General features: G+C 47.5%; 1 protein-coding gene across 1 annotated transcript; it reads left to right on the top strand.

Moving 5' to 3' along the window:
* Positions 1 to 238: 238 nt before the first annotated feature.
* Positions 239 to 2014, top strand: LOC131291274 (uncharacterized; the record flags this gene model as incomplete). Its single annotated transcript, XM_058320462.1, has 1 exon — positions 239 to 2014. A coding segment is annotated over one exon (1776 nt), but the record flags the coding sequence as incomplete, so codon positions are not given.
* Positions 2015 to 12149: the final 10135 nt, after the last annotated feature.

The raw sequence follows: 12149 nt of genomic DNA, 5'->3' as shown, positions 1-12149 counted from the left end.
CACCACAGAGTGCCTTGGGGTTTTTAAATGGATGAAAGGAAGCACCCGGGTTTTACATGCTTTAATCGTTTTGTGAGAGTAATACATTTCAACTTCTCCCTCATTAAGAGCTCCCGTAAGCTTGTCGCAAGTTGCTGTAAGCGAAGTACCAGAGTTCTGAAATGTTCTGAACTATATCTTTATCCATAAATGAAGGATTCTAGGCCGCAGTTTGTTTTAATTGTGCAATTTCGTTTCTTTGCAGTGGTTCACGTTGGCGGTGGGAGTGGTACTGATAGCGACCGTGCAGCTCAGTGAGGCCCAGCGTCGGTTGCGTCCCCGACCGCGAGTGCTGAACAGCGCGGAATACGCGGACAGCGCCGAGGAGCAGCAGCAGGACAGCCGCCCGCAAGCCCAGGCCCTTCCGCAGTACTACCGAGCTCAGGAGCGCCTGGGCGGCCCGGAAGGTGGTCAGCAGCTGGTGCTGGTGGCGGCCTCCGAGGAGGACTACAACGGCCAGTACGGTACGCCGACGCCGCGCGCCCGCGCCGACACCCAGCAGCAGTACCAGCGTCCGGCGGCTAAGAGCACCACCGTTCAGCCGGCGGCCGCCCGCCAGAAGGCTCCGGCGAGCGAGTCCCGCGCGCCGCCAGTACAGACGATCCGCAACTACAGCAAGGTGAACGACGACGGCTCGTTCACGTTCGGCTACGAGGCGGCCGACGGGTCGTTCAAGGAGGAAACGCGCGGTACCGACTGCGTGGTGCGCGGCAAGTACGGCTACGTCGACCCGGACGGCAACAAGCGTGAGTTCACCTACGTCTCGGGCAACCCGTGCGACCCGAACAACCCGGACGGCAGCGAGGAGGAGGAGGCGGCTGACGACGCACCGGAGGACTCGAACGAGAACGTGCCCCAGAACTACCCGCGCCGTCCTCCGGTTGCCCGCCCCACCCCGGCCGCCCCCGTCCGGCCCACGCAGGCTCCGGTCCGCCAGACCACGACCGTGTTCCAGAACGACTACCAGGATCGTCGTCAGCCGTCGGTCCAGGCTCCTGAGTCGGACGAACAGGAGGTTCAGATTGGACAGCGCGGAGGCCAGCGTCCGGCCGCCCGCCCCTTCGCCGGTGTGCCATCGCCAACTCCCACGCAGCGCCCGCGAGTTCAGGTCCTGAACACGACGCCCAGCCCGACGCCATCCGTCCTCTACCAGACGTCGACGCCCGCTCAAACCGTCGTGCCGGTCAACATAACGCCCAAACCGGTGTACCGCGTGTCGCCTCTGCCTACGCAGCCTAACCTCGCCCCCACCACCTACCGGCCGGCGTCGCCCTCGAGCACCCGCGGACCGTCAATCGACTTCGAGGCGGAGTTCAAGCGCTTCCAGCAGGACAACAAGCTCCCGAGCCCGGCGTCCGCGCCCGCCACCGCCAGCACCCCCTCCAAGCCGACCGGCTCACCCTTCGGACGGCCGCAGATTGCCAACGGCAACCCGATCTACCAGTCGCAGCTCATCTTCGATCCCGCCTCCGGCCAGTACGACACCGCCCTCTACCAGCAGCTGCCGCAGAGCGACGGCGACTTCCAGCTGAACCACCGCATCCAGCCGTACGTGCAGGCCGGCCCCGCCCCGCATCCCGCCTCTGGGCAGCTCGTCTCGCTCGAGCAGCTCCAGCAGCAGTCGCCGCTGTACCGCGCTCAGCCGCCGCAGCCGTCGCCGCCGGTCGCCCGCCCGCCGCCACCGCCGACGGTGCAGATCCCGCAGCAGCTCTACCAGAAGCAGCAGAACGAGCTGCAGTTCGTCAACAGCCAGCAGCTGTTCGCCCAGCAGCTCGAGCTCCAGCAGAGCCAGCTGCGGGCCGATCGGCTCGAGGCCGCCAAGAAGCAGGTAGCCGCCCCGGGCCCGCTGCACCGCTTCCAGCCGCAGCCGCAGCAGCAGCAGTACTACTTCATCCAGCCGCAGGGTCCCTCGCCGGGCGGAGCCGCCCCCGGGCAGATTGACGCCTTCCTGAGGGGTCACAACATCGACTACTAACCTGAGCCGCCGCTACCCCGGCTCTCTGTACACTCACCCATACACCGTTTCCCCGTGTTCCCGTGTATTCTTTCCGCTCTCTAGTTTGTGGTTTGTTTGTCTTTTGTTTTCCTCTCCTATCACTTGTGTCGTATGTTCGTTTTTATGATTTCTTAGCTAACGCGCTTTCCCTTTCTCTCATCTCCCATTTATTTATTCTGTTTTGGTTTCTTACTCATGTAGCTTTGTTGTTTACTCGGGTTTACCTGCTCTATTTAAACTTATGTTTTTCTTTTCCTGTCACGCACTTAATTGTTTATTTGCTATCCACTGTTGCATTTGTCCCATTTCATTTCGTCTCTTATTGCGAATCCGTTTGCAAAGTTATCCACCTGTAAGCTCCCTCCTTCTCCCCCACACCCCCTGTCTCCTCTTTCTCATCTCTATGCACAAGAAACTACGTTAAGACTTTTTTTTTTGTTATTCATTAAGGACACATTACTCGTAAGCATGTTCTCATACTCTCACACGCAAAGGCGAGCGTTTGGCACAAGGTTTTGGTGCATTCGGTAACACCAACCAACAGCTGGAAACGATTTTGGCATGCGAAAGCGTACGACAAGTGCGTGCGAGTGCCCCCGACTCCTTCTCTTGCAAATGTAAATAGTATACAGTGAAGGTTTGCTGTATTTTTCGTGAAAAAGAAAAAAACAAAAAATACTCATCACTTCCGCGAATATAGCGATCAGGATCCACAAAGCTAGCGCTCACCCACCCTTCCCCCTTTGCATGACCGTCTTTGTAAAAGAAAAAAAGGCGGCACAAAAAGGGATGCACCAAAACGACGAACCATTAACAGCGAACGCACTGCAATCTTGCTGCAGCGGGAACCTTGTAAGAGATGTAAGTAAATGACAGGCGAACAAGAAGAAGAAGAAGATAAAGAAAAGAAAGAAAGAAGAAGAAGACGAAAACGAAGCAGAAGAAGGAGAAGAAAACGAATAAATTAATTAACAATAAAGAAAATCGTTCGAAACAAACTAAAATGTGTGGGTGCGAGTGTTATTTCGCTTTCCTTCTCGCTTGCCGAGATGTTTTGCTGACCGGCCAGCGCAAGGCCAATGGGGTGGGGTTCTTTTTTGTTGTTAAATTTTAAAATGGAAGCGCGAAGTTGAAAGAAAAGAAAGAGAAAGAAAAAGGCAAACACAATACGCCCTTAAAGGTTACGCCCGATGGCGCGCCCGAATGCCAACGGTATTCGACCTGGCGGCCTTCGAAACCGCGCGGTTCCTTTCGTTTTCTTTGGCGCTTGGGAATTGCAGTTGTTGTGCTTGCAATTTTTCCAACGCCCATCTCGCCACGAGAGTAAGTATGGCTGTATCTGTATTCCACCACAGGTTTAATTTGTTACCGTCTACCAAACGGTAGGAAGGCATGCGCTTTCCCGGAAGTTGTAAGTTTATTTAGAAATTACTATTTTTTAAATAGAATATGGTTGGTTGGAACGCTTTCAACAGACTCAAGATCGAAAAGAAACATAAAACACATAAAACCGAGCTGGAACTTTCCTTGCTAGTGATGTTGGGTTGCTTTGATTTTGTTGAAACTGGTAAGTAGCAAACGTTTAGTAGTTGTATGTTTTTTTATAATATCAGTTTTCCAGAAGCTTATAAATAAAAGAATAAACATAAGCTCTTTATAATTAGATTTGGTGAAACTAGATCCTATGAAGATGAATAAACTTTTTTTAAATTCTATAAACATAAGCTCTTTATAACTAGAATTGGTGAAACTAGATCCTTTGAAGATGAATAAACTTTTTTTAAATTCTTTAACATTTGGTACATTTGACTTTTTTTCTAACTTTGTTGCTCAAGTGTTTTTTTTTTCAATTCAATTATTTAATTTGCAGCTGTTTTTGTTTTATTGCGAGACCTCTTTTAATTTCAACAGATAAAACTCAATCGAAACTTTACTTCTTTTGAAGTTTTGATACATAAAAGTACCTTAGTATTCGTATGTGACATTTCATTTAAAAACAACAAATAAATATATTATTTTTAAATCCTTAAGTAATATTTAAGATGATGAAATATTTAAAGGAATTAAACATGGCCAGTGTCACTTTTTCAGGCCATTACGACGTGTCAAAAAGGAGCAGGAGGCCCCGAGTTGGACAACCGTGTTCGCTGGAGTCGTATATGACCCTTCACCATGGTGACCTCGAGCATTTGGGCGTTGGCGGTTGGTTCGCAAACTACAAAAGCCCGTCAGCTACGAGTTGGAGGCTGCTGATGTTGAAAATTATTACTCGCATCGACCGCGGGTCCTCTGAAGGGTAGCGTTGGCTACCACCATCCTTGCTCCTTTTACACCCCGCCCTCCCCTCCCTTGCCAGTCTGTCGCCGGCTGCATTGTCGCCGCCTGTGTTGGTTTTATCTGCCCGTTTACTCGCAGCTCCCTAGTAAACTTTTTTGCCGACGCCGTTGACAAACCGTAAGCTGGCCCGCTATGGCGTACGAACGCGGGTGTAAAAAGAAATTGGTTGCACACTGCTCGCACACACGCCGCAGATGGAGGCTGGTGTTCGTTGCACAATGGAATGTGTTACTTGCAGCGCGCGGACTGACTGATTTCTTCACCAAACCAAATTGAAATTCTGCATACACAGCCTCGCTCGCTGCACGCCGATTGTGTGCGCTGAATACTCACCTCGGTTCGCTTTCGCTGCGAGTGTGTTGGAATGGTCTCTGCCTCACATCTGCAAAGCTGTTTCTTGCAAGCCTTGTTTACGTGAGCTGATAAATCCCGTGGATTCCCGAAATCCCACACACGTTACTTGACAACATTCAATCAAAATACTCCCGAATTGTAGACGAAACGCGTCACCGTCGTGTCATAAATCGTGATAGTGTGTCCATTATGCAAACTGTAAGCTGAAATCCAAACAACATCGAGCTCCAGTTACGATCTTTCGAGAATAAATAATATTATAATAATAATAATGTACATAACTTGAACAAAGGCTCTCAAAACATATCAACAAACCACAACCAACAGACTGAAAACAAAATGAAGTAAGTTTCGATTGCGTAATTGGAATATAGAAGTAAGATTTGGACGCAATATCGCCGAATGTCTGCAGAAATAAGTGAAATTTTAAATTCTGACGTGCAAATTGTAGTTATTTGTGTCTCAAATTCTTCTGAACTTCTGAGCAGAAGTTAAACATTGCGTTTGACTATTGTTATTTGAAACATACATGATTACAATGATGTACAGTTCGCCTACTAAGAGACGTCTTCAAATGTAATCAGTATTAAATCTTTTATTTATTTTTGTTGGAGTTGTTTCACACTTCGTAGAAGATTCTGGCAAGCGGCTAAAGTCGTGCAAAAGAGAAAGTCGATACGGCATAAAATGGAACGTAACCTGGGTGACTCAACCAACAGCCCCTGGCGGCGGAATGTGTTGTGCCGGCAGCTGGCAAGGGTGGAGAACTGCCGGTACGGATACAAAACCACCCACCCCCGGCACCCTTGGGTATATGAGCTGGGAGACTGGGGGCGGGGGCGGCGATAGAATTTATTAGAACGGTTCCCCGGTCCGTCCGCTTGGCAAATGACTAATATGGCCGAGAATTCGATCGGATTTGTGCGGCGCGGGCGGCACGGTATTGCAGAAGGTCAGTCCCAGCCTGGGCCCCACCTGAACCCCCACCCGGTGCCAACCGTGCAAGTGTCGGTCGATTAATGGTCGGCCCGTATGAAGGTATGAGGCGTTCGAGAACCGGATGCCCGGACCTGTGAAACGCCCCCTCGCGGACTCCCAAGGACTTATGGTCGGGGAATTTAATTTGGTTTAGCAGTCTGAGGCGCGGGACCGAGGAGGGGGAAGGGGAGGAAGGGGTGGCAAATTATCCGTTTCCCACTCTCGCGCGAGGCGGGTGTCAACTGGGCCAACCGGGATCCGGCTCGAGTGCTCTTCGGCGTGGCGTTTGCTTTACGACTGAGTTGGCTGTTAACATTCGCTCGGCAGTGATTAGGCTTTTCATGTGTGAATGTCGGAAGCAGCACCGATCGATTTGATGCCATAGAACGCCACTTTGGACTTGCTCAATGGCAATCAGGGCAATTTTGTACTCTTTTAATATCATTCCGCTTATTTCCGATGGCCATCAGAGTGCAGACTGTGTTTTTAGAAAAGTGCTTCAACAGATTTAATAAATAATACCATGAGCGCATAATCAGGTGATGCTTACTTGATAGTTAAATTTTTTAAGTTATTATAAACAACATTTCGCAAAACACAGCCTAAAATATTCGAAAAGAGTAACAAAGTGAACCAAAATAAACCAAAACATGATATTTTATTTGTTATTTTCACGACTTAAGTTTATCAAAATCAACACAACACAAAAAGTAACTCAAACCAAACTTGGTTATCTCTATTTGAAGTGATTCATAAAACAAAAAAGTTTGAAAAGAGTTACAAAGTGAACCAAAATAAACCAAACCATGATATTTTATTTGTTATTAGTATGGACGGCTTAAGTTCATCAAAATCAAAACAACACAAAAAGTACCTCAAACCAAACTCGGTTCTTTCTATTTGAAGTGATTTATAAAGCAAAAGATATGTATGGCTGTGTCCTAATTTCTAACTCAAAAACACTGTAAGTGACTATATTTCATACAGTATAGCTGATACCTGACTTTGATATTGTATAACTGTTCGAATCCTTGTGTTTTCTTTACTACCAAGTTGATTTGTTGAAATTTAAAATTGATTAAGACTCTTACTATTGTTACATTAACTGTAGACATGCATTTGATCCAATAGAAATGGAAAAGAGAAATGCAAAACTTCACAAATAAAATGTTAATGGTAGATTGTTTTTAACAAACAGCAATAGTAAGATGAAAATTACAAACGGAACCGAAAGAAAACTCAGAGTAGAAAGGTTTTGCCCTCCGGGTATGCGATGAAGAAGGAGGGGGACGGCAGAAGGGGGAGGGACACAAAGTCATTCATCGTTTCGCGAAGGTCGGATACAGCTATCCGCTGATCCGCTTTCCTCCTCGCCCCTTACCCCTCCCTCACTCCGCCCCCAGGATGCGTCTCCTGCACAACCTTTCCCTTCCGCCACTTCCTTTCTATCGCTCTCCGCATATGCATGGAGCCTCTCTTATTTCGTTTTGGTTTTTGTCGGCCGGGCAATGTTTTAATCGCCACACGTTGGGTTTGACACCCGAGGCAATCATGGCCGCATGTTGGGCCGCACTAAGCTGAATTGGTTTTTCGGGTCAACATAAACTATATTTTAAAAATCCGGTGGCTAACCTTGGCACACACACACACACGCGGGTTTTTCGAGATCGAACGAGCCCGAGATTCGAGTGCTTCGAGGCGAAAATCAAAGCACTTCAACCGAAATGGAGTGGAAACGGAGCAAACTCCCTATCTCGTCCGCTTTAGCGAAGAAAGTAAAAGATGGAAAGTGGGCGTTGAATGGAAAGATAAACCAGTTTTTCACGATCGTTTTCTTCTTATTCGACGAACAGCTTTGCACAATAGTACGCGATGGAACGTAGCCGATTGTTCGAGTGACGATTGCGTAACCGTTCGTAAGTGTCAAATGAATTCTGTCGTTGTCTGTTTATGTTTCCATTTCATCAAACTATTTTGTTCGGTTCCATTTTTTTTGCCTTTTTGTTTTGTTTTTGTTTTTCAACTGTCATTTTCAGCTTCAATATATTTATACTTATGATTACTAACAAGCATCATCTTGTATCAGAATATTAGTTCTTGCTAGAATCAACATCTCATAGTTTTTGGTTAGTTCGTACTTACTTCTTTGTTGCTTTGGATAAATTCCAGCTATTGTTTATTTTTGCAGCGTTGCAGATTTAACAGGTACTCAGAAAACTCTCAGATTTCAAATTCACATTGACGTACCGAGACATCACCCTTCGAACCTAATGACTGGAATTGCACTTAATGAAGCTCTGCGCAGCTGAAGAGGTGTCCATCATCAGCTGTGGCGTGCTGCGATACTGATGAGTACGGCTAGGTCACACATTCCATTCCAATTCCGGTCATAAGCTGCGGGCCAAGCGGCCTGGTCTCCTAATTTTTCCAGCTTTTCCTTTTGCGCAGCCATTCTGCCACCGTACTGGCGCGCAACCAGCCGCCGTATGACGTAATGAGTTGCTGCATGTTGCGCAAAGTGGCCCGACCTAGTGACCGGTTGTGCATCTAGAACGTGTAGGGAAACTTCGCTGAGATGTGTTCCGCCGGCGCACAAAGGCGAGAGAGGCGAGGGGAAGAAAGCAGCAGGTTCGTTGCGTCAGCTGTCAACGCAGCTGATAAACATGGCGGGAGGCAGACAAACTGGGCTGTGCGTTAATTGGGTCCCCGACTGTGCCTGAAATGGGCCAGAAAGCCGCAAGGTATCCTTTATCCAACCACACAGGCGAGCCCGTTTAGGTCTCACCTCCCGAAACAGAGCTGCATATTCACCATTGCCGGTAACTACACGGAAGTATCAGCTAAAACCTGATGCGTATCTGCAGGTGAGCTACTGATTCGCGTGTTTGAAAGCCGGCTTAAACTTTCTCTATCTTGTACCGCCTCTCGACTGCTGCCATATGGTTTCGACATCTTTAATTCCAGAAGATTTGAGTCCGAATTTCTTAGATAACTACTGTCATTTCTATTGTAGGATGCAGATATTTCTGAATCATCCTAGAATTACAAGAACTCCCGGGTATCTTATTTTGAAAGAAATCAAATAATTAGGAATGACCAGAGTGTGAAAAATTGTATTTGAAGAATGTCCATCATGACGTACTACATCCAGAGATTCAGCCTTCCTTACTCTTCGAGTCAGCAACCCGTTTTATCATTTGGTACTCAACTCTGCTCATCACAGAAATCAAATGTTTATGTCCACAGATATTACGCCACTGGGAAACATGCATGCCAGTGGAGCAACATGCGTAAGCAAGGGAGTTACATTCCGATTACACAATATGCATATGCACGGAGCGGGCAAATGAAAGTTAGAAGAAGGAAACAAACTGCAGCCTGCTCGATAGGTTGCACCGAGCAGCAGGAAGCAACACGAAAGCTACCGTCTGGGAGTCGAGGTACCAAGCGCAAGGAGGTCATGGTTTGTGCCATGGACTAAGTCGGGGCTCGAGCCGAGCCGGCCAACCGGATCATGTTTTCGAGGTTCCGGCATGTCGTCGGGACGGGTTTGCGAAAATTGCCGCGGTGAAATTGCGCACTGAAACTGCACACGGAGACACACACACACAATCCCGGAAGTTCCCGCCGGCGGGAGGGGGGGGGGGGGGGGGGGTCTCAAGTTTCGACCAGGCCAACTCTAGGTCTGGGCGTTTTGCGTAATAAGTGTCCGGGTGGCTTTCCATTCCGGAAGTGAAACTCCTGTCGCCGCTGGTACGGAGTGCATAATCGCAGTCAAGAGGCTGGAATGCGTTTAGGCTACCTTGGTTCTTAGGTTGGTCGTACGAAATTCGGCACATCCGTCCATTGGGGACCTGCTCCAAGTTGATGAATCTCTACCGCTGTATCGTTCAGGGGCAAACGCTGTACCCGCAGGGCGAGCACCTTTCCGGTGCGTTCAGTACAGAGGAGCCTGGTCCAAACGAGCTCACTATATCACTCCCCCCCCCCTCGGTCGTACAAGGTTTTGAGAACTTTCAACAGAACCGTTGCTCTAAAGGTCACAAAACGCCTAGGTAAGATTACTCTTGGGGACCGTAGTAAAGGTTGAATGAAAATAAAACCTGGTAAAAGTCAGGCAAGGCTATCTCCGAGACGCTGAGGTTAGGTGCCTTTTTACCCCTCTCACTCTCTCTCTCTCTCTTGCCCTCTCCCTCCTACCCTATCCTCCGGTAAAACCCCCGGACAGTTGGGATGACTTACAACGGGCCGTCGCCAGTGCGTGACCTTGAACTTTAGAGGAGCGCGCGCTCGCATCGGGTTGGCGCGAGGCGTTCTGACATCGCCATCTCAGCAGCTCCAAAAACCAAACCAAAATGGGTTCCCCAATGGACCCCCCCCCCCATTTTGGTGCCGCTTGGAAACACACTCTTTTCCATTAACGTATCTATCTCCTCTGAGTGTTCGATTTTTTGGCAGGCAGTTCCTGGAGACGTTGCGTCATATGCCACTTTAAGGCCTAGCTCTTAAAAGCTTAAAACAACGGCCATTGGTACCATTTATTATAGGGAATGGAGATCATGGATGGGTGCTAAGGATGGGTTTTGTTGTAGTGACGCATCATTTCTAGCAGAATTATTCACAATAAATGGTTCAGCAGTTAGGGACCTGTGGAGGGATTCGAACCGGTGATGTTTGTGTTAGGAGTTGAACGCTAATTCACCTACGCTACGGCGGCTCGTTAACTGGCCAGTCTTATGTCACCAACAAAAATGTCTACTGCAACGTTCGCCAAAAGGTATCAAAGGCGTTATCACACCAAATCTTTATTTCACGCTAAAACTAAATCATCCGGCAGCTGTAATGGGAATCGATGACTGGAAAGCTCGGAACCGTAATCGATATTGGAAAAAAATGTGCGCCTCGACCCCAAACGGACGGGCTTGCAACCATTGCATCACGCATGTGCACCACCCCGATTCGCGTGACGCCTCTCGCCATATATCCAACGTAAAACGTATGGAAATTGACGAAAGTGTATCGCCCCGGTGTGTTCGCGGTGACGCGTATGAGCGCAACTAGATCGCAGTGGCGTCTGCGCGGTCAACTCTCCTTCGGGGCTTCGACGCGGGCTTGTCAAGTGAATGTCGCCGGATCGCGTAATCGTCGCTCGAATCCGAAAGCGGGGTAACGGCCAGAGAAACGATATCAAAACCGCACCGAGCATCGTGTACGGTATCGGAACGGTGCACTGATCATGTACCGCCTCGGAGGCGAAATCGAAAATACGTCCATCGACAAAAAAAAAGGGCAGTGAATGACACAAGCAGCGCAACGAATTGTCGATTCACCACGTGGTAGCTCACGCAATTTGATGTGGACGGTATCGGTCCCCTTCTTTAACAGTTGTATACTTTTCCAGTGTAGTACTCGAATTCATCGACTGAACTTTGAAACAGTGTACGAACAGCCGTTTCTACGTCGCTTCAAAATCTCTTCAACCCCGACGAGCACGCTGGTGAAGCTGTTTAAAAACCGTCGCTTAACGAACGCATACAGCGTTAACTACTATATTTAAAAATTAAAATAAGGTCAGTTGAGCTAACTTGCATTTGATGCACTTTCAGTGAAAGCTCATAGTGAACAACGCTTTCGCGATTTGAAGCTGCATGCACCGTTGGTTGCATGCATTCAGGCGTATGACGAACCTTCAGGCGTGCATGTTGTTTCATTAGCATAACTTGGTTTCGTAAAAACATTAACCCCTTCACAGTCCTGCTATGTTGAGAAATTGGCTCAAAAATTTGTCACACTGTTTTCTTTTACATTTTTTTGGTCTAAAACCGAAGAAAACATTAGATTTTCCAATTTTTGTTGTGATTTGTTTTGATTAAATGATGGACAGTTTGCTTGTGTGTTATTTGTTATAGTGATTAGCAATAATTTGCTGGAAATAAGCGAAAATTGGGTTCAATTGGATTAGTGTTCATTATATGAATAAAACTTAACAAACAAGTTAGAACGTGTTTACGAAGCAGGCACACTGGAAATAAACGACGCGCAACGAAAGTAGAAAAAAAAGCAGTACAAATTCCATGAAGGGGTTAAGTTCATCGTTAATTATTAAAAAAAAACAATTAAAATACATGCAAATCATGGGAAATTCAATTGAATACATTGAAATAATGAAAAATGCAAACAAACTCAAAAACGAACAGATGTAAATTAACTAACTTGACAAGTAAACGATTTGAAATCTTTGTGTTATAATTGCTTCCGTTTGGTTTTGAGTCGTATTAAAATACGAGCTGCAAGCTACACAGGAATTCTCCTTGGAACAATCTTTGGTTGAGGATGAGGCGACACTTTCAAGTTCCAAACATTCTTCAAATTGGAAAAATAAAGTCTGCTGCATAAAGTATTGCATTACCGAAGCTGGTACCGAATAAAACATAAAAATATAAAC

This window comes from Anopheles ziemanni, chromosome X, assembly GCF_943734765.1.
Source record: "Anopheles ziemanni chromosome X, idAnoZiCoDA_A2_x.2, whole genome shotgun sequence".
NCBI lineage: Eukaryota > Metazoa > Arthropoda > Insecta > Diptera > Culicidae > Anopheles > Anopheles ziemanni.
The sequence above is the reverse complement of the archived record's forward strand: the minus strand, read 5'-3'. Positions and strand labels throughout refer to the sequence as shown.